This window comes from Perognathus longimembris, chromosome 14, assembly GCF_023159225.1.
Source record: "Perognathus longimembris pacificus isolate PPM17 chromosome 14, ASM2315922v1, whole genome shotgun sequence".
Classification (NCBI taxonomy): Eukaryota; Metazoa; Chordata; class Mammalia; order Rodentia; family Heteromyidae; genus Perognathus; species Perognathus longimembris.
This window is the reverse complement of record NC_063174.1, coordinates 33,401,225-33,423,870: the sequence shown is the minus strand read 5'-3', so window position 1 is coordinate 33,423,870 and position 22,646 is coordinate 33,401,225. Positions and strand designations below refer to the sequence as shown.

At 41.9% G+C, this 22,646-nt stretch overlaps 1 protein-coding gene across 4 annotated transcripts in view; it reads right to left on the bottom strand.

Moving 5' to 3' along the window:
* Positions 1–22,610, bottom strand: part of Zbtb1 (zinc finger and BTB domain containing 1) — a 31,418-nt gene extending 8,808 nt beyond the window's left edge. The window contains exons 1-3 of one of the 4 annotated variants that reach the window (XM_048362066.1): positions 21,644–22,256; positions 6,818–6,875; positions 3,118–5,033 (exon numbers count right to left, since the gene is read on the bottom strand). In XM_048362066.1, coding sequence (XP_048218023.1) covers positions 3,118–5,015 — 1,898 coding nt within the window. In that variant the 5' untranslated portion in view covers positions 5,016–5,033; positions 6,818–6,875; positions 21,644–22,256. Of the gene's footprint in view, positions 1–1,886; positions 5,034–6,817; positions 6,876–21,643; positions 22,257–22,402 lie in introns of those variants that run through there. The other 3 variants (XM_048362064.1, XM_048362062.1, XM_048362063.1) reach the window with 3 other exon arrangements.
* Between the last annotated feature and the right edge of the window lie 36 nt (positions 22,611–22,646).

Here is a 22,646-nt window from a genome sequence, read left to right as displayed (position 1 = left end):
AAAGTTTTGTGAGACTAGTATCTTCAATTAACTATACATGCACACACACACCAAAAACAAAAACATGGTAGTGGAGTTGAAGCTCAAGTGAGAGTACTAGCCTTGAAAGAAAAAGCTCAAGGACAGCACCTAGGCCCCTGACCTGAGTTCAAGCCCTGGAAATGGCAAAAAAAAAAACAAAAAAAAAAGTGTGGAGGACAGTGGAAATGGTCATCAAAATGCATTGTACTTATAACCTGACTTCCAGAATTGTAACTTCTTTGTACAACTACTTAACAATAAATATTTTAAAATTGATTTAAAGGGCTGGGAATATGGTCTAGTGGCAAGAGGCCTCGTATACATGAAGCCCTGGGTGTGATTCCCCAGCACCATATACATAGAAAAGGCCAGGAGTGGCACTGTGGCTCAAGTGGCAGAGTACTAGCCTTGAGCAAAAAGAAGCCAGGGTCAGTGCTCAGGCCCTGAGTCCAAGCTCCAGGACTGGAAAATAAAAAAAAAATATATATATATATATATGCATATATATATACATTGTTTTTTAATTTAAAAAAGTGGAAGTAGCAAGCAACTTCTAGTCTTCATTCATTCTCTTCCCAGGCCAACAGGGTAAGAAGCAATAGCAAAACAGAGCTAACTCCATCTCAGGAGAGAAAAGAAACTGGCTAGGAAGTGGTTAGGTTTTTGTTTTTTCATTCCCTCTAATATTAAAAGCCAGGTAGCCTTTAAATGAACCTGCCTCTATCATAATACTTGTACCTTCCATTAACCCTGTAGTGTGTCTCTGTGTGTAATACAAAATCAGAGAAAACATTATGAGGTGTGGTTTTGTGAAACTTTATCATCTGTCAGGTAAATTTAGAGGTCATATAAATTAAACCCTCTTCCTGTTGGAATAACCCTTTCTTCAGAGTGGTAATTTTTTTTTTTAAAGGCAAAAAAACCAAACCCTTTTCTTTAATGGTGGGAAAGCCAACTGCAATAGAAATTTTTCTGGTGAGGTGGTAAAAAGTGATCCCAAAGATAATTATGTCCATGGAGATACTGTATGTTTTGGAAATCTGGTCAGTTTCTTTTCTCATACTGCACTCTGATGGTCTCTGGATTTGTTAAGAGAACTTTTATCAGGTTCATAGCAGTATACACGTAAGAATCCTAGATTTCATTTTAAGTTACACTTCAGACTTAACTATGTCTGATAGACTACTACATCTAAACAAAGATGAATGACTTTTCTTGTTAAGTGCGTGACTTTCAACTGTGGGTCTCTTTGCTCCCATTATTTTAATTTTACACTGGTTCCTGGGCTATTTCTGTCCTCACTGAACATTTTAATGCATCCCCAACACTGTGCTCACTGTGCTGCAATATTCTCAACTAATCTATAATACCCAATGTTTCTCAACTCTCTTGGCAACTTGTTTTATGCAAATTATTTAGAAAATGATTTGTGTATCTTTAAAATGAAAAGAACAGTCTTATTAAATGTCTGTTCATATTCACAAAATTGTATCTTAAAAAATGAGCTAATTAAAATCCCTTTCATTGTGAGAAGGGTAATACATTGCAAGTAATTCACATTAAAAGGCATTCAGTAGATGTGTTTATTGGTGGGTCAGTTTTGCTAGTGTTTTAAATCACATGTATTCACTGTAGACCCTAAGTCAAAAACTAACAATACTACTACTTTATCTGAAAAATATAAGCTGGTTCCATTTATATGCTGATTATTTTATAGTTCTCAATTTTCGTAGCCTTTACAGAAAAAAATAATGAAGCATGGTGATAAACTGCATTTGTGACAACACATCTTCAAATCATAGATAGTATAAAAGACAACACAATTTTTGTGCACTCTACTTTTTATAGAACAACCAGATTAATAATTGATTTCATTATTTTATTAGATTTATCAATATACATGGCAGCTTTCTCAAATCTCAAAGTTCCAAAAGTATGTAATTTAAAAGGTGAAAAATCATTTTTCTTTAGATGTCATATTCCTAGGTTATTAAAATCTATTTATAAACAAAATAATTGACAGACTAACACACTTTAGAAATCAGAATATTTTAAATTAAAATACTTTTAATGAATACAAGTTGTCTTTTTAATTAAAATTAACTATCATAGTTAAATTTAATATCACAAAGCAAAATGGCTTATCCCCACTAAGTTTTCAAGTGAGGGAAAGTCATTGGGATTTACACTTAATATAAGTTTTAAATGTGATTATTAAATGATAAATATTTTATCAATTATAGGAAGCATTCATCTATAGGAATTTCCTCAGGTCCATCAATCATCTTGGGCCAAGTGTGAGCCCATGTCAACCTTAAAGGTTAGATTTAGTACACCTAACTTGCCTAGTAAGTGTGTCAATTTAAGACTGTGAATTTCATTAATAAGGGAGAATGATGTAGTTATTAACCCACTGTCCAAAACTGACCAAAAAAGGAGCTAAAACTTAAAACAACAATGGCCAGTGATGTTGGGCTTAAAATTTCATAGGATAACCTTAAAAAAAAAGTAGGAAATAGTGAAGTTATGACCTTACTGATAAAAAATAAAATAAAAACTAAAGTTTAATAGTCACTGAAGGGGTAACAGCCACTTATAGTCTACATTTAAATTTAATCACAGCTAAGAAAACTAGAAACAATGCTATTAAGAAACAATAAAAGTGATAAGACATTTAACACCTAAAATATGGATACCTAAGGTCCTAAATAAAAATATTGAAGGTAAAAGGGCCTTGAAATATTTTTTTTGCAACAATTCATCTTATAAAATCAATTTCTAATAGCTCATATCCTGTTGGCTTTGGTGTTTTCATCTGCTATCAACTAGACATTAGTACAGTAGAAAACCACTTAGGTTCTTTTCAAATGCTTGGCATTATAATGTGATCTCATATCTTTCCTCAAATTAAATTTTGCTCCACATATTCCACATGTATACAGATGAACATCCATGTGCTGCTCCAACTGTTCATTATTTGGGAATATCTGAAAGCAGACCTGGCATATAGTCTCACCCGCAGATAAATGAGAAATCATATGCCGTACATGGTCATGTTTTCGGAAGTTTCCTTGATCACAAATGGAACAGACATACCTGGCCATGCCTTTGTGCATATCATTGTGCAGACGCAACTGACGTTCTCTTAAAAACTGCTTTCCACAAGTCTGACAAACAAACTGTTTTTCCTTAGTATGAACAGTATAGTGTTCTCTTAAATGACACCGCTGGTAAAATCCTTTTCCACACAGATTACAAAAATGCTTTCGCCTGTGATCTCTTTCATTTTCTTCCATGATGGCACTCTTAAACATATCTTGGTCTAGGCAACTAGACATATGTTCAACCACGAGATTTTCAGTTTCAAAACGCTGGCCACAATTAGGACATCGAAAAGGACAGGCAGAATGTTTAAACAACTGCTTTTTTTGGATACTGCTTATCTGGTAATGATTGTCCCTAAAGTCATCCAACATTTCAACAAACATATCTCTTATTTCAGATTGCTCATCAGGATTTTCTTCCATGTCCATTTTCTCCTCAGTATTTCCTAACCCATTCATTGTCAGATCTTGAGGCTCTCCACATCTTTGAGCATGTTCCTGAAGCTGTCTGCCCTTGACAAGGATTTGTCCACATTTACCACATGCACAGATATTTTCAATGTGTTTGGCTAAGTAGTGAGAGGACAAGTCCTCCTCCGTTATCGTGAGTCCACACAGCTCACAAGATGCGTTTTCAGTATCCTCCTGTGCTGGACTGCTGTTGGCAGGAGGCCTCATATTTTCTAAACCACCTCTTTCATCAACATTTATAGACATCCGAGGTTTTAGGGCTTTCCTACCACTTTTTTTAATGCTGACATCTTCTTCAACATAGTATCTATAAAACGGCTCCTCAGGTTCGTCTTCTAATTCATCATTGTCAGTGGATTCATTACAGTCTTTATCATTAACCTTAATAATGTTATAGTCTTTCAGCTCATCAGTAGGAATATCTTCAGGTTCCATCTTGATAATGATTCTTTTCCTTTCAGCCGCTCTGCTTTTTTCTTCACTGACTACTTCAGACTCCACTGTGCTACTTTTTCTGGAGCCAGTGGTTGAAGCCAAGTCATCAGGAGCCTGGCTTGTATCTCCTCTATACTTGTCTGTTTGTGCAGAAAATGGCTTAGAAGAATCCTTATCACCAAATTCAGCTTTGATGTTACTGTCTTTCCCCTCTCTAATGTCTACTATTCGGTGGTAGGATCTTGAATTTTGGTATGAATGTCTGTTAGTACAGGTCAGCACGTGTTCATCTAGTAGTTTTTCACAGCTGAAGCCAAAGCCACAACTATCACAGGTAAAACTCCTCCCAAAGCGTCGTGACACACGTTCTTTTGGAGTAGATAATTTGGACACCGAACTCTTTTTACATACATCAAATAGTGGTTCAGGAAAATTACCTAGCTGTATAGATTCTTCCTCTGGTTCTCTAATATGTGGCGTATTTACTGTTGAACTTGGTTCTGTATACCACCGGTTGGCTTCACTGCCATTTCTAGCCACAGTGTCTTCATACATTCTTACCCCAAAAATCATTTTGTTGTTCTGCTTGCTGGAAGCAGAAGATGAACATTTTGAACTAGAACAATCTGCATCCTGTATGTCTTCTAAACAGTCAGGAACATTGTACAGCTGTAGGTAGTTCATTGCTACTTTGAACTGCTCAAAACTAGACGGTGCTGTCATAATCTTTCCTAGATACATAAACTGCAAAATGAGATCAAAACACTCAGCACTAATTTTCATGTTGCTGAGATTCAATTGTGCAGTACTATGCTGATGGTTCATGAAAAACATTCTAAAATAGGAGCTACAAGCAGCCAGAACTGCTTTGTGTGCTTGAAAGTAAATATCATCAATTGCAATGCAACAGTCACAGAGAAAACCCCATTCTCTTTGGTTGTTAAGCTGCTGAAGGACGTAGCTGCTGTGAGTCGGCTTTGCCATCTTCTGTTAATTAGAGACCTATAGAAAACAAAAATAATGAAGTCAGACAAGATATCAAGAACACTTAAAAGAAAATAATTGTCACCAATTGTAACTTGTATAACTTTACAATGAAGCAATAATCCTGTAATTAGAACACACTATATTGATTAGAATTTAATTTGAGACATAAAGGAGCAAATTTATTGCAAAGAAGATATTCATTCTTAGATTATATATTTTTGTAATATACATATACATATACATATACATATACACACAGTTGGTTGTGGAGCTTGAACTCAGGGTCTGGGAGCTGTCCCTGATCTCTTTTGCACAAAACTAGTGCTCTACCAGTTTGAGCCACAGCACCAGTTCTGATTTTCTGGTGGTTAACTGGAGGTTAAGTCTCATGGACTTTCTTACCCAAGCTGGCACTGAAACTCAATCCTCAGGTCTAAACCTCCTGAGTAGCTAGGATTACAGGCAGGAGCCACCAGCACCTGGCTTTCTTTTATTTTTTACTTGTTAAAAAAAAAATAAGATGAGTGCTAGTGGCTCAGGTCTGTAGTCCTACTCAGGAGGCTGAGATCTGAGAATTGTCACTCAACGTCAGCCTGAGCAGTAAAATCCTGAAGACTCCTTTCTACAATTAACTAGCAAAAAGACAGAAGTAGAGGTCTGGGTCAAGTGGTAGAATGCCAGCCTTGAGTGAATAAGCCAAGTGAAAACATGAGGCCTCAAGTTCAAGCCCTACTACTAGTTCACAAAAGAAAGTACAAAAGAACACATACATATGACAAAAACTTCAAGCAAAATATCCAGAATAAAAAAACAGCTCTAGATTCTGGCTGGGTGCCCCTGGCTCACTCACATCTGTATTCCTAGCTACTCAGGAGGCTGAGATCTGAGGAAAGTCCAGGAGACTTAGCACCAATTAACCATAAAAAAGTTGGAAGTGGAACTGTGGCTCAACTGGAAGAGCACTAGTCTTGAGCAAAAAAGTTCAGGAACAGCGCCCAGACCCTGAGTTAAGCCCCAGGACCTCAACAATAACAACAAAGATGGTAAACTTTTTCAAACCTCTTTATCTTGGGTATCTATACCCAAACTATGAAGAAGTCTGTTTGCCATGCACATAACTTCAGAACAATGTATTCACAGATACTCATCAAAGTATTATAATCTGAGTGCCTGCTAACAATGAAAGTCAGGTAAATATTCCTTATAATCTAGTCTTTTTTTTTTTTTTTTTTGGCCGTCCTGGGGCTTGTACTCAGGGTCTGAGCACTGTCCCTGGCTTCTTTTGCTCAAGGCTATCACTTTACCTCTTGAGCCACAGCATCACTTCCGGCTTTTTCTGTTTATGTGGTCCTGAGGACTCAAACCCAGGGCTTTGTGCATGCTAGGCAAGTACTCTACCGCTAAGCCACATGCCCAGCCCCAGAATCTAGTCTTTTAACATTGAGTAACCTTTGAATATGTTTATAAGTGAAGACAACAGAAGAAAGATGATTCAGGATGGAGGCTCAAGCAGAAATACAAACTAAGGTTACAATTAAAATTATATAAAGCCTAACAGAGCGCTGGTGGCTCACTCCTTTAATCCCAGCCACTCTGGAGGCCGAGATCTGAGGATCCAGGTTTGAAGCCAGATCAGGCAGACAAATTTGAGACTTTTATCTCCAATTGACCAAGAAAAAGTCAGAAGTAAAGGTATGGCTTAAGTGGTAAAGCACCAAGCCTTGAGCTTAAAGTCCTGAATTCAAACCCCACTCCACACCAAAAAATAAAAAAATGAAGAAGGAAAGGAAAAGACTTACTTTCTAGTTATGAGTTGTTCAAAGCTGAAACAAACTTGGAGGATTCTGAATGATCACACTAAAGCCAAAAGGAAATGTTATTGAGGATGGTATAGTATACGGCACAGTGCAAAGAGCACAGGCTTCACTTACACCCAACACATCTGGGTTCAAATCTAATTTTGCAACTGAAGTATCCTTGTTGACTCCAAGTTTCAAGGTGAGAATACTACCTCAAATAACACCAAACATGATATTTCACAGATGAATAAAATGTCACATAATAGTTAAACAAAAATACATAGAATGCCAACTGTATAGGCACATCTGAAGCTAGTCACTATTCAAATTACAGGGTTTCTTGTTTATGCCTAGGATCAGCCTTTGGTGGCCATCTTCCCATGATTCTCTGTGCATGTTTGGCCTTATTGGTTTGGGAATCTCACATTTTGCCTGGGTGTTGGTCTTGAACCATGATCCATCCTCCTGCTTTCCTCCTTAGTAGCTGGGATTACAGCATGAGCCACAGCATCCAGCCACAATGAATATTAAGTGCTAAACACTGTATAAAGTACTGAGAATCAGCAGTAGCATGGGCATAATCTCTAGGATACCAGGAATATTTTATCCAGGCTACTGATTTCATTCAATGTGCACATAGTAAAAGTACACACACTGCAGAAGGTATCATGCTGTAAAGAAAAGAACACAGGGTCTGTGTCCCATAGAGCTAGATATAAATCCTTCATATGTCTACCAGTATTTCTGTCTTCCCATTGTAGCATAGGAAGCTAAACAAGAGCTAAACTAAACAATTTTAAATGTTAAACCTACAACTTCTGGGCAATGTCATTATGCAACTGTAGTTTCACCCAGGGGACATGGAAGAATAAGGATCTAAATTCTTGAAAGATTTTAAAAGCTGATCCCTTGAGAATATTTACAATTCATTTATTTTTACAGGCAATTTCAAACTCCAAATTTGCTTTTTCACTTTCTTGACATCCCTAATAAAACTACAAAAACAAAACCTCCAAAAATTTATTAAACAGGTACTGGTGGCTCATGCTTATAATCCTAGCCACTCAAGAGGTTGAGTTCTGAGAATCACAGAAACTAGCTCTGGCAGAAAAGCCCGCCTGAGACTCATCTACAATTAACCACTCAAAAATCTGATGTGGCACTATGGCTCAAGTGGTAGAGTGCTAGCCTTGAACACAAAGAGACTCAGGGACAGTGCCCCAGCCCTGAGTTCAAGCCCCACAACTGGCAAAAGTTAGTTTGAAAAAGTTTATCTGGGGGCTAGGAATATGGCCTAGTAGCAAGAGTGCTTGCCTCATATACATGAAGCCCTAGGTTGGATTCCCCAGCACCACATATACAGAAAACGGCCAGAAGTGGTGCTGTGGCTCAAGTGGCAGAGTGCTAGCCTTGAGCAAAAAAGCCAGGAACAGGGCTGGGGATATAGCCTAGTGGCAAGAGTGCCTGCCTCATATACACGAGGCCCTAGGTTCGATTCCCCAGCACCACATATACAGAAAACGGCCAGAAGCGGCGCTGTGGCTCAAGTGGCAGAGTGCTAGCCTTGAGCCCTTGAGCTGGAAGAAGCCAGGGACAGTGCTCAGGCCCTGAGTCCAAGGCCCAGGACTGGCCAAAAAAAAAAAAAAAGCCAGGAACAGTGCTCAGGCCCTGAGTCCAAGGCCCAGGACTGGCAAAAAAAAAAAAAAAAATATCTGCTTATCTCAAAAATGAAAGCCATCAAACACATTTAGCATATGAAGCAATTTATTAATAATAGACTTTTAGAGCTTCAATATTAATCAAACATTCTTAATTTCATAGAGACAAAGACCTAGGACAGAACAAACAATGTATCAGGATGGTTAAGTGTGGTAAAGTAGGTACTAGGACTACAGAAGAGACTCATGTCCACCTACACAGTACCAACAACCACTTCCTTCGTATTATGGGATGTTCGTTCTCAAAGAAAGCTTAAGTACTAGGTGTGGGTTCTTAATTCAGTGTTCACTGGCCAGTTGCTGTTATCCATCCCAAGTGAATACTACAGATGTGGTTTCATCTATACATGTCCATTTATATACTTATTGAACAGTCATGTTCCTAAAACCTACTGGGGAAGCCATTTCAGAAAATTTCTCCCTATAGTAAGTTTTCAGAAATAATTTCCTCTATGGCGAAATCTCTTAAATTGGAAATAACACTACCCGAGCAAATGACCAGGGGCCATAAGGCTGAAGTGAATGAATAAGTAATTTAAAAGTAATTTGCAAGAGACTCCAGAGAAATAATCATAACAAATTGTATGTGACTTGCATTACATTTCAGGCCTCAAGTTAATTTGTGTAGTCTGGAGGAGAGCTAGCACAGGACACCCAATTTAGTACCTCCCTTCTGTTCCACTTGTAACTACATCAGGACCTCAAAGAGGACTTAAGTGTGTAGGGTGAGCACTGCTAATAGGAAAATCAGAACTCCAAATACTCCTAAAGCACTATATAAAAGATTACAAAGAGCTGAGTAGTGTGGATTACAAGCTGAGTATACTGAGAATTTGAACTTAGAAAAGGGAGATCCTAGCCAGGCACCAGTGGCTCACATCTGTAATCCTAATTACTTATGAGGCTGATATCTGAGGATCACAGTTTGAAGCCAGTCCCAGCAGGAAAGTCTGTACAACTATCTTCAATTAAAAAAAAAAATCCTAAACATTTTTAATGCCAGCACGTCATTTTAAAAGTTTAGAACTTTGAGCTGGGTGCCAGTGGCTCACACCTGTAATCTTAGCTACTCAGGACGCTAAGATCTGAGAATTGTAGTTCAAAGCCAGTCTGGGCAAAATCAAGAGATTCTTAATCTCCAATTAACCACAGAAAGCTGAAAACAGAGGTGTGTCTCAAGTGGTGGTGCATTAGCCTTGAGCAAAAGAACGCAGGGACAATGCCCAGGCCTTGAGTTCAAGCCCCAGTACTAGCACCACCAACCCCTCCCCCTGAAAAAGTTTAGAATTTTGGAGCATTTTGAATGTTGTTTTTTTTCAGATTAGGAACACTCACCCAATAAGGACTATGTAAACATCCAGAAATCTAAGAAAACTCCAAATATTTCCAGTCTCAAGCATTTCATATAAAGGATATTTGACCTGTACATACACTAATTTCTTTTAAGTACTTCAATGTCTTAGCAGACTGAATGTATGCGTATGGATTTAGTATGAAGACAGACAGACACACTCACACAACACAGACACGCGCACACACACACCCTCCTTGAAAAGGCTAAACTGGAATGAAAGCTTTCCCTTGTGTTTTAAATGAGAGCAAAGAATGTATTGAACAACATAAGGCTAGACAAACCAGTGAGGTGAAGGGCAGAGAATGGAGTACAGTAGAGCTACAGAAACATGAGGGGTTAAATTTAAAACCATGGAACAATTTGAGAACTGAATGCTAACTTATGTTGGATGAAGTTCAGTAAGAGTTTGGAAGAAAACCATGAATTATACCAGAACCAAACAAGTTTGTAGTGAGATGCTGGTGAATGGATAGGGTTAGAGAACAGAAAGCAATGTGTAAGACATTTCACGTATTTGTACAGATATGTAGGTAATTGGGAGAACTATGCAACAGGTTGGCTAGAAAATAATGAAAAGGGGCAACATTGATCAAGATGCACTGTACTCATAGGCTGACATTAAACTGAAACACCTTTGAGGGTACAAACCACTTTAAAATAATTTTAGTAGTAAAAGGTATTTTGCTTTACTAGACTAAAAGTTATACAAAGTAGAATGACAACTATAATACACTAGCTAGCATTTGTATGTCATGCATTATTCTAGGGACAATATATATAAAATACACATACACATACATATTAAGTATACATGTACCTCTACCTATCATTTTAGTACTAATCTTTATAACAAACTGTACAAAATATATACTGTGCTAAGACCTCCCCACCAATTTTTGCCAGTAGCAGAACTCGTACCCAGGGCTTCATACTTTCTCAGCCGACTTGCCTGGCTATCACTCTACTACCTGAACCACATCTCCAGCCTGGCTTTTTGCTGGTTACTTTTAGAAATAGAAGTCTTGTGGATTTTTCTCCCTAGCTAGATTTGAACCACAACACTCCAGATCTAGATGTGCACCATCAGCACTTGGCTGTAAGACCCATTTTTCAGACTGAAAAGCAGAGAATACCATGGTTTGGATATGGTTAAAGTGTACCCTCAAAGTTTTATATGTCAGAAACTTCATCCATAGCATGGCAACTTAAGAGGTGCTAGAATCTATCTGCCATGAGGTAACAACCAGGGAAGCCCTCAGTAAGGCCAGTACCATGCTGTTTGGACTTGGAGCCACCAAAATCATGAGCTAAATACACTACTTTTCTTTATAAGTTACTCTGCCTTAGGTATCTTATTACACAAATGATATGTATGCCCAAAAGAGGATTTCCTGGGATCAGAATACAAGCAATATGACTCAAGCTCAAAATTATGGTCCTGACAGTTTTACCACCTATAAAAATATCACATCAGCAAGAACTTTTTCCTTGAATGCCATTTGTCGGAGTATACAAACCAGTAGCTAAATGAATTAAATTCTTCAGAGGTTTTCTCCTTGAAATTTCTGAGAATAACCAGTTGTATAAACTCCTAAATATAAAAGGTTTTATTGTAAGCTACTTAAGTGACATTCAATAAAGCATAGAAAACTTTATCCACTATTTCAACCCAGCATGCTGGCTAGTTGTTAGATTTCAGATTCAGTACTTGTACAGGAAGTTCTGAATTATAATTGAGTTATGTTCCAAAGCTTATTTTTAAGTTATTTGGAACCTGAAACACATATTCCCATAGAAACAATCCTGTAAATGGTGGCTCAGTTTCATGATCTACCCTAAATCTGTTAAAGCACACTGTAGCTATGTATTTATCCTGACAATGCCATATTATGACTTGTGTCATTAGCACTGACAGATTTCAAGGAGCAGTAGTGTACAGTATTGCCTACTATACTGAGCCCTCAAGGACAAGGAGACAGGGATGGGGCTTAATAGCCTTAGTGTTCCTTGTGCCTAGTACAATCTTCCCACACAGTTGGCACTTAGTACATGGTTGTTAAGTGAAAGAATTAACAGCCATTCTAGGGGCTGGGAATGTGGCTTAGTGGTAACGTGCGTGCCTAGCATTCATGAAACTCTGGGTTCAATTCCTCAGCACCACATAAACAGAAAAAGCCAGAAGTGGTGCTATGGCTCATGTGATAGAGTGCTAGCCTTGAGCAAAAGAAGGCCAGGGACAGTGCTCAGGCCCTGAGTTCAAGCCCCAGAACTGGCAAAAAAACAAAAAACTATTCCAGGAAACAGGCACTGCTAGATATAAATACCAGCTCTACATTTAACGTAACTATCAGGAAACTTTTCTCACTAGTTTTTTGATATCCAACTAATTATACTACACAGAGGATTCTTTCATAAACTATACATAAATGGGTTTTTTTTTTGCTTTTTCAAACAAATTTTTAAAAATATTGTCATTGTGACAATTTATGTAACTGTATGATCAGGTTCAATCCAGTTGTTGGTCTTTTTTTTTGGGGGGGGGGGCGCTTGAATTAAGGACCCAAGTGCTGTCCTTTAGCAGTTTTGCTACCATTTGAGCCACAATACTAGTTCTGGTCTGTTTTGTCAACCAGACAGAAAACTGAGGCTCTTGAAGGTTCAGTGATATGTTCAAAGTCACATCTAATTTTAGTGGCTGTTGGGTAAGACCTTGTCTCCCTGATGCTGGCCTACGGCTCTCCAGCTCATGTGTAAATACAGCTCCTTTGTATAGTGTAACCTGTTTCTGTATCAGGTTCTTTTGCTGGACATGCAGAAGCTGCTCTAATTTGCAAGAGTTGTTTGCCACCCACATGAAATGTCTTCAGACATGTCATGCTTTTAGAGACTAGTTTTTGTTGGTATTTTTGTCTCCTTGTCAAGCTGACAAATTACTTCTAAAAGGTGTTCTCTGCTCACCATTTCAATATGTTATGGGCTGTGGAACCAGACAAAACTCACTGAAGATAAATCTACATAATTTAATTTTCTTTGAGGACCTAGGGAAGAGCTCTATGAGGAAGAATTAAGATTTTAATTCCTGTACTTCACTAGTAGGCAATCAAATTGCCCATTCACATCAGGGCAATGAATAGCTAAAGTTGCCTAACAGATAACTTATGAATAAGATGGTTCTTTAGTTAGCCTGAATTATAAATATAGGAAGTGAATTCATCCACACAGAAAGCAGAGGGAAGAATCTTGGAATAATCTTTCCCTCAGCATTAGTATTTTCAACCATAAAGAGAGGTAGAATAGTGTCTTCCACCACCAGAGGGCATTATGTAAACAGCTCAGGCCTCTCAGCTAAAAGCAAGTTCACCAGGAAGTGACTTTTTGCACGTGGCATTTGTATTTTTAGGGTTCATTCTATAGTACTATCTGTTCCAAAGCACCTATTCCAAAGTACCTCTTTCTTATTCTGTGCACTCAGACTGTTTGGGGCCCACCAAAAACTGCTTCTCCCTCTACATTCTGTCTCAGCAAATACCCAAGCTAGTCTCCCTCTACATTCTGTCTCAGCAAATACCCAGGCTAGTCTCCCTCTACATTCTGTCTCAGCAAATACCCAGGCTAATTGGGATTCACCTCATAACTATCAAGTCCTGACAATTTTCCCACTCAATATTTCTCTCAAATTTGCTCTTTATTCTGTTCTCTCTTCTCCTAACTCTCCAACTCCCATGAAGCCTTAAAATAGTCCTGTAACTCAGGACTGACCAATCCACCACTCACTGTCTGGTGACAGATAAGGAACAAAAAATTAGGCCTGGCACCAGTGGTTCACATCTGTAATCCTAGCTAACTCAGTAGGCTGAGATCTGAGGATTATGGTTTAAAGCAAGCCTGGGCAGTAAAGTCCACGAAACTCTTATCTCCAATTAACTACCATCACCAACACACACACACACACACACACACACACACACACAAAGCTGAAAGTGGAACTGTATGGCTCAAGTGGTAGAGTGCTAGTCTTGAGCAAAAAGCTCAGAGAGCCCAGCCCCCAGGCCCTTAGAGTTCCAGCCCCAAGACTGGCACATGAAAGCAAGCGCACATGCACATGAGCGCGCGGCAGACACACACACAAACCAGGCCAAGTCAGTCCCCCGCTACAATTCCTCTCTTGTATGTCCTCAAGCATAAACTCCTTAGCTAGGCACAGATATGCAGTGCCCACCCATCTATTCTTATAGTGGCTACTTCTACTCCTGCATCAAACTTCCTTAACCTCAAATGTTACCCATGCTGACTGGTTCTTCTGTGTGAATATCCCACAAATCATCTAAGAACCAGCATACTACCTCCTCCTAAAAGCCTCTGTAGCAATTTCCTCTCATGCTGTTTCAGAATTAACATGTAGCATCTCATTTTTTCACTTACTGCACTATGTTTTTGTTTGTTTTTGCCAGTCGTGGGCCTTGAACTCAGGGCCTGAGCACTGTCCCTGGCTTCTTTTTGCTCAAGGCTAGCACTCTGCCACTTGAGCCACAGTGCCACTTCTGGCCGTTTTCTGTATAGGTGGTGCTGAGGAATCGAACCCAGGGCTTCATGTATAATATGCAAGCACTCTTGCCACTAGGCCATATTCCCAGCCCACTGCACTGTATGTTAATAACCAAAAGAGCAATATAAAGTAAGCACTAAAGCAGACTAATCAGACTAAGCACCAGGGTTCAAATTCTGGCTCTGCCACTTATGTGACCTTGAGTAGGTTGCTCAACCAATTGTGCTTCAATCCCTACCTGAGAGAGGGTAGTAGTTTTTCTTAGTGTTTTGAGTTTGTGAAGCAGTGTTGTAAGTCATAAACTACTATGTAGGAATTGGCTATATGGCTATAATGATCTATTTGTAGGTCTCCCTTAGACTGTGAGCAACATGTGGGGAAGAATTACTTATTCTTTACTTTGTTACTTTGTAACATTAAGTGTTCAGTGGTGATCTCAATGAGTAACTGGTGAGGCAGCTCTCAACAATAATGAAGATTATCCATTATCCTTCTTTCAGAAGATCCTACATCTTTTAGAAAACTATTGCAAGGGGTAACACTGCCTAAAAAGAAATCCACTCATTACCTGACTTATGAAACAGTAAGCCAGCAATGTATCATCTTTATAGCAAAACTTAAAAATAAAAAAGAAATTGTATTGCTGCCAGGCACCAGTGGCTCATGCCTGTAATCCTAGCAACTTTGGATGCTGGGATTTGAGGTGGTGGTCCAAAGCCAGTTCAGGCAGGAAAGTCATGAGACTCTTATCCCCAATTAACCACCAAAAAGCCAGAAGTGGAGCTGTGGCTCATGTGGTAGAGTACTAGCCTTGAGGAAAAAAGTTCAAAGACAGCACCCAGGCCCTGAGTTCAAGCCCTAGAACTGACAAAAGAAAGTATTATGGCCAACCTTGTGGCTGGCTCCCAGGTTTTTCTTGTTTAATCTTAACCAAAACCTTGAAAACTTCACTTAGATGAGTAAAGTTCAATCAAATGAAGCCAATAAACAAGATCATAAAAAGTGTTCATCTTAAGAAACCTAGCTTCATTTTTAAGCTTTAAATCTCTTAAGATTTCCCTTCATCCCATATTACCTAACGCAACGAAAACTTCCTTTTTCTAGCTATTTCCTTTGCTTCTGTTTTCCATGTCTAACCCATTCTCTTTGGGAAATTCTTTCTGATCTCCCAGAGGAGGTGGAGTCCTTTCTAGTGATTTTTTTTTTTTTTTTTTTTTTTTTGCCAGTCTTGGGGCCTTGGACTCAGGGCCTGAGCAGTCAGTCCCTGGCTTCTTTTTGCTCAAGGCTAGAACTCTACCATTTGAGCCACAGCGCCACTTCTGGCCTTTTCTATGTATGTGGTGCTGAGGAATCGGACCTAGGGCTTCATGTATATGAGGCAAGCACTCTTGCCACTAAGACCATATTTCCAGCCCGGCAGAGGCCTTTGTTCTGTGCTATTACACATGCAACTATAGGGTGACATCCAAGCAGGAATGCTAGAGATAGACATTGTAATTACTTGGCTCTTCTGCTTTATTCCAAGTAAGGTCTTGAGACCAAGGCGTGGTCACCCTGAACCTCTAATAGTTGCTTGACCCTTAGTTGATAGTTTTTGAATGAATCAAGGTTGAAGTTTTATTTTACTAATCAATTTTTTGGCAATTTTTCATAACTTTTTGTTGTTGCCAGTCCAGGGGCTTTAACTCAGGGCCTGGGCACTGTCCCTGAGCTTCTTTTGCTCAAAGCCAGCACTCTTACTACTTGAGCCACTTCCAGCCTTTTCAGTTTATGTGGTACTGAGGAATCAAACCCAGGGCTTCATGCATGCTAGGCAAGCAGTCTACCACTAAACCACATTTCCAGCCCAACAACTTTCCTATAGTTGAAACTTAGAGCATTTTTCATATTCAACTGACTCACAATCTCACTAATAGGCATTTTTAAAATTATTTTCATTTTGTGAAATGAAAATTAACTGCTCCATTGAGTCCAAGTAGAGGATAGGACTCAAACCCTGATTCTTGACTCAAAGTCCTAGGATTTAGCTTTTGTAAAGCATACAACCCTCTTTTTGGTCATGCTTTAACTGAGCTGTCCTTTAGCCTTTTACAGTCACCTTTTCTCATGAATCTAACACTCCTCAATCTTTTTTTTTTTTAAGTAATTTTTTGGTGGTACATCTTTTTTTTTTTCCAACTGTGTATTTATTTTAATTTTTTTTGCCAGTCTTGGGCCTTGGACTCAGGGCCTGAGCACTGTCCCTGGCTTCTTTTTGCTCAAGGCTAGCACTCTGCCACTTGAACCACAGCACCACTTATGGCCATTTTCTATATATGTGGTGCTGGGGAAATCGAACCTAGCTTCATGTATATGAGGCAAGCACGCTTGCCACTAAGCCATATTCCCAGCCCCGATCCTCATTCTTAATGTCCCATCTTGCAGGAAGTGTTCTGTCCTTTTCTCATCTCCTCTTCCATCAGCTGACTCTAAAGGCCACCAGAGCAAGCCTGCCTTTAATACTAGGTTTAAAGGGGGGCTGAAGCTTGTCAGTTATCTCCAAAAATGATTATATACATCTCACATAGACAGCTCCCATAAAAAAATCTAGCTGATTTCATTCTTTAAATTTTCACTTGAGGGGCTGGGAATATGGCCTACTGGCAAGAATGCTTGCCTCATATACACGAAGCCCTGGGTTCAATTCCCCAGCACCATATATATATAGAAAATGGCCAGAAGTGGCACTGTGGCTCAAGTGGCAGAGTACTAACCTGGAGCAAAAAGAAGCCACAGACAATGCTCAGGCCCTGAGTCCAAGCCCAGGACTGGCAAATAAATAAATAAATAAAAATAAACAAATAATTTTCACTTGATTTTCTTTGGTGTGTGTGTGTGTATGTACACATGTACATACACACTTGCTTTTTTCTTAAAGTATTGAGAATGGAACCTAGGACCTCCCACAAGGTAGCCAAGTGCTCTGCTACAGAACTATGCTTCAGTCTTCAAATTTTATTTTAACTTATGCCAGTCCTGGGACTTGACTCAGGTTCTGAGTGCAGTCCTTGAGCTTTTCTAAAACTCAAGGTTAGTGTTCTACCACTTGATCCATGGCTCCACTTCATGGTTTTTGGGTGCTTACTTGGAGATTAAGAGTCTCATAGACTTTGCTGCCCGGGCTTGGCTTGGAACCAAGATTCTCATAGCTCACCCTAGTGAACATCTAAGTTTACAGGTGTGAGCACTGGCATCAAGCTTCAAATTTTACTTTGAAAACTACTTAAAATTTAAAGACAGAGTAGACAACACCCATATCATCACCTCAAATAATGTTGTGGTTAAATGTTATAACTATTTGGGGGATTTGTTTTTATAATGTAAAGTTCACTGTTCATTCTTCATGAATGCGAGCCTAAGGAATAATTAATTGTTTTTCTTTTTTCTTTTTTTTTTTTTTGCCAGTCCTGGGGCTTGAACTCAGGGCCTGAGCACGGTCCCTGGCTTCTTTTTACTCAAGGCTAGCACTCTACCACTTGAGCCACAGTGCCACTTCCGGCTTTTTCTATATATGTGGTGCTGAGGAATCGAACCCAGGGCCTCATGTATACGAGATGAGCACTTTACCATTAGGCCATATTCTCAGCCCCAGGAATAATTCTGTACTTCAGTCTCTTGTCATTAATATACAAGTATACCCAACAAAAGTAAATTTAGATATCTTAAATATATGCCTACTATAACTGGCATTCATTCCAGAGTCCCTGCACTCCCCCTCAATCCTAGACCTTCCCATCCAACATCTGGAAACAACAGTCACTTATTCCCTTTTTCCTCTAATTTCCTTGTCACAATATTCAGCTTGCTACCTCTGGACACTCATCAGGAGGAGACCCACCATCCACTATCAGCACAGGGATATCATGTGAAAGGTCTTCAAAACATGCATTCATACTTATTCCTAATTATAAGTTAGGGCACTTTCACCTGTGAGGGGCTTTTATTAGCCAGTCTGGCTAATGTAAGGAACAAATCAATCCACTAGAGGCCAGACATTAACATTAACGAGGACCAGCCACCAAGAGATACTGCATGAGAAGAAACCTAAAATAGTAGCTCTATTACACATAAACTCTCATGTCTGTTAGCTAACTATAGAGGTTTAAATCAGCCCAATGAAGAACAATCTACCTGGCCATTGTCACCGACCTAAGTAGTAATACAGAACATAAGCCCAGGAACATGACGGCGTAGGAGCAGGCACAAAGTAGCATAACTATGCTCAAGTGGTGCCTCTCTCTTAAAAAAAGGAACTGACTGTTGAGTGATTAGCTCTGGGGAGTGGGAGTTCAAATGACTTTCATTTGTGTGTATACACATCCTGGGGCTTGAACTCACAAGCTTATTGGCTCAAGGTATTGTTCTACCACTTGAGCCACAGCTCTACTTTCAGCTTTAAAAAAAAAAAAAACACAAAATGGAGACAGGAGTTTCAGTCTCCTGCCCAGGCTGCCTTTGAACAATTGCTATCCTCAGTTCGCAGCCTCCTGAGTTGCTACCATTAACTAGCATGAGCCACTGACACCTGGCTAGTCTCTCAACTTTTTTGCTCAAAGCTAGTACTCTACCATCTGAGCCTTACCTCCTCTTCTGGCTTTTGGGAGGGTTAATTGGAGATACAACTCTCACAAACTTTCTGGCCCAGGCTGGCTTTGAACCACAATCCTCAGACCTCAACTTCCTGAGTAACTAGGATTACTGGTGTGAGCCAGGGGCATCAGGCTTCATTATTTTGTAGTTCATATATTAGTTTAGGTTGAATTTTTACAATGACCACAGACTTTATAACTTTTAAAAAGTGTTTCTACTTTGAGAAATAATAGGCATGAGTAACTTAACTTGGTTCACATAGACTTTAAGAACAAAGAAGAAAGCAATCTCACTACTTTATCACCAGAGATTCTAGCATAAGAAATGTTAGCAAGAACCTTCTATAGAGACCAAAGTGAACTCATTTCAAAAATATACATTGACTAAATGCATAAAACCAACGGACTATAGCTTAAGAATCTATGGACTTTTCTGTGAATTTCTATCTCAAACAGTATCCTTCCTTCTAGGCAGAAAGGCTTCCCATTTCTCCCTACCAGAGGACAAGACTTAAAGTAGGCACTTTAGACAGAAATGGGACTGCAAAGAACAGAGAGTTGGGGGGGGGGGGGGAAGGAAGCAGTAAAAATTTAGAAGTTACAATGAAATCGAAATACAAGGTCAGAAGCTGGGTGTAGTGGCAGCAGATTTGGAATCCTAGCACCAGGGAGACAGGCAGAATGGGAAGTTCAAGGCCAACTGAGCTACCTAGTCAAGTTCTGTCTCCAAATAAATCAGCAGCAACAGAAAATACAAGGTCAAGAGCAGGTGGATGTCCACATTAGGTCTTATTAAAACATGGTTTCTTTTTTCTCTGACAAGAATGCACCATCTCTCTTCACTTCCCACTACCTCCACCCCAAAACGCAGCAAGTAGACTACAGTCAGAGATGGAAAGAACAATCTTTGGCAATGACTGTTTAACCTGAGTTAATATTATGAAATTTTGGTGTCTCTCTCTCTCTCTTTCTGAGACATGGTCTCCAGTTCTGTAGCCCAGGATGACTAGGAACTTGAATCCTCTTACCTTAGCCTCCCAAGTACTGGGATTATACTTGCTGGAAATTTGCTGTCAAATGCTGTTAACCAAAGGCTTTAGGGCACTGATTATTAAAAGGCTTCGGAATAGCCTTTCTCCTCAAACTATGCTTCAATTTCCTGTTTCTTTAAAGAGGATGTCATGTAATTCCCAAAGCCATTCAGTTATTACTGAGACTTTAGGTATCAGAAACTGATTCAAAAAGGAAGTTTTGAGTGAATGATGACCAGCCATCATTCAGGCTTCACCCTCTTGTAATTCCATCCTCAACATTTCTCCTGATCACATCGTTTTGCACTGACGAAATTTTACCGAAGAATCTAAATTTCTCCATTCCAAAGAAGACTGTAGTTAAAGCTATCATCAGATTTGCACTCTCTTCCCAAATCTGCTTCAAAGTGCCTCCAGGTCCCAAAAAATTAATTCTAAATTGTATTATGTGTCATCAGAACACAAGTCGGGGTGTAATGGTGTGTGCCTGTAATTCCTAATGGGGGCGCTGAGGCAAGAAAGAGGATCAAGAGTTCGAAGCCTGGCCTACACGGCCAGACCCTTGGGGAGGGGGGAGGGGAGGTGGAGGAGGGAGGGACTCTGAATCTTGTGTGGGTTCGAAAGTCGGAGGGAAACTCGTTCCTGTCTTGATGCTCACTGTACGTAGGGACGGAAACCAGTAGAGACCTGCGCGCACCTTCCGCACTTAGAAAACACCCTCACACACGTACACACGCCCTACCCCCAGAAATCCAGGCCTCTCATTAACCTCTTCCTAGCATGTAAAAAGTGTGTTGTCAAGCCCTCAGGCCGCGTGCACACTCGATTCAGTGGCTCCAGCCGGCACACTTGAGCGCCACCGGCTCCGGATCCACAGCCACCGCGCTCCCCGACACACGAACAAAACTTCAGCGAGTGCCACCGCTGGAGGCAGAACGCACACTTTCCTCCCACAGAAGATGCACCCGAACCCCAGAACTACTACTTTTTAACTGAACAAAACCCGAGTGTGCCGGCCGGAGGGGGAAGGGAGGGGAGGAGGGTGGGAAAGCGCGTCGCAAGAATTTGCGCGGCGGCTCGGACGCCTCCACCCTCGGAGCTCGCCCAAGTCTGCGGCCTCGGCTCCGGGACACTTCCCCTCCCACCCGCCGCCCAGCCGCAGCTGTAAGTTGAGAGAAGCGGGCTCCCGGCCCGTCAATCAACCGAGTCCTCCGCCTCCCCCTCCCCTCCCCCCTTCAAAAATAAAATAAAATAAAGACGGTGGGAGTTGGGGTGGGGGAGGACGGTAACTAATTCGTGAAGTCGTCGGTAGCCGGGCTTCGCCTCCGACTCGGGAAGGCCGCGCGCTCAGGACCTGGACGCCGGCGTGGAGCAGGCGGCCCGCAGCCGCCCGTCGCCGAGTCCTCACCAGGCGTCCGCTGCCGCGCTCCGACTCCCCGCACGGGGCCGGCGCCGCTCCGGCTCTGCACTCCTGTCAGGCCCGCGGCCCGTCGCCCTCCCGACCGGGCTAAAGTTGCGCAAATTAACCCCACAACTGGCAAATACTCACCGGCCGCAGCAGGAACCAGGGCTGCGGAGATTTTAGGGAGTTTAAGGCAACTCGGCCGCGGGCGAGGCGGGCGGCGGCGCGGGGACGGCGAGCGGCCGAGGCGGCGGCGCGCGGCGCTCGGGCTGGGCGGCGCGGAGACGCTCCGGCTCTGCCAGGGACTGCGCTGCAACAAAGGACTTCCGCTGCCGCACAGCCGCGCCTGCCGCACCGCACTGAGCCGGCCCCGCTTACGCGGCGACTCCGGGTCTGCCCACCAGCTCGCCGCGGCGTCCGCCAGCCTTCCCCTCCCTCTCGCCCGCCCACCTACTCCGCCGCTGGCGGCTAGGGGCACCCGCAGTCGCCTGTTTGTTGCAACAAGTTTCTGCGTCGGGCGCGGGGGAGGCTGGCACAGCCCGCACGGCGGGGGCCGGCGCGGGGCGGCCTGACCACCCCTCTCTCCTCTCCCTTGGCTAAGCTGGGGACGTACTCCTGATTGCACAGCTGGAAGGCACGGGGCTCCACCCGACTCCCCAAGGGCGCGAGGCCACTGCCCCACCCCGCCCAGATGTCGGACCCCGGCCCCGCAGGGCTCCGCAGCCGGGCCCTCCCCCGCCCTACGCCCCCGGGTGTTCTGGAGGCGCCCATGCCCCACGTCCTCCCCCACCCGCCTTCCGTGGACCCGTCCGCCTCGGGGCCTGAGTCACTTCCCCCACCATGCCCCACCCCGCCCAGCCCGCCTCCCCAACCCGCAGCTCGGCCTCGCTGGCCCCGCGCCCTCACCCCGGTCCCGCCGAACACGCGGGCGCATCCTCCCGCCCCCGCCCGGACTGAAGGGGCGCCCGTGCTTTTTCACACCCCGGGGAAAGTCCCCGGGTCACGCGGCAGTGTGTGGGGAGCCCGTGACGCTCAGACTGGTCCCCACGCTTCCGCCTAAAGTCACGACAGGGGACTTGTGGCGGCGGTACCCAGAGCGCGAGCCGACCCCCGCCCGGCCACTCCGGAGGGCTGGCGCGCACGTACGCAC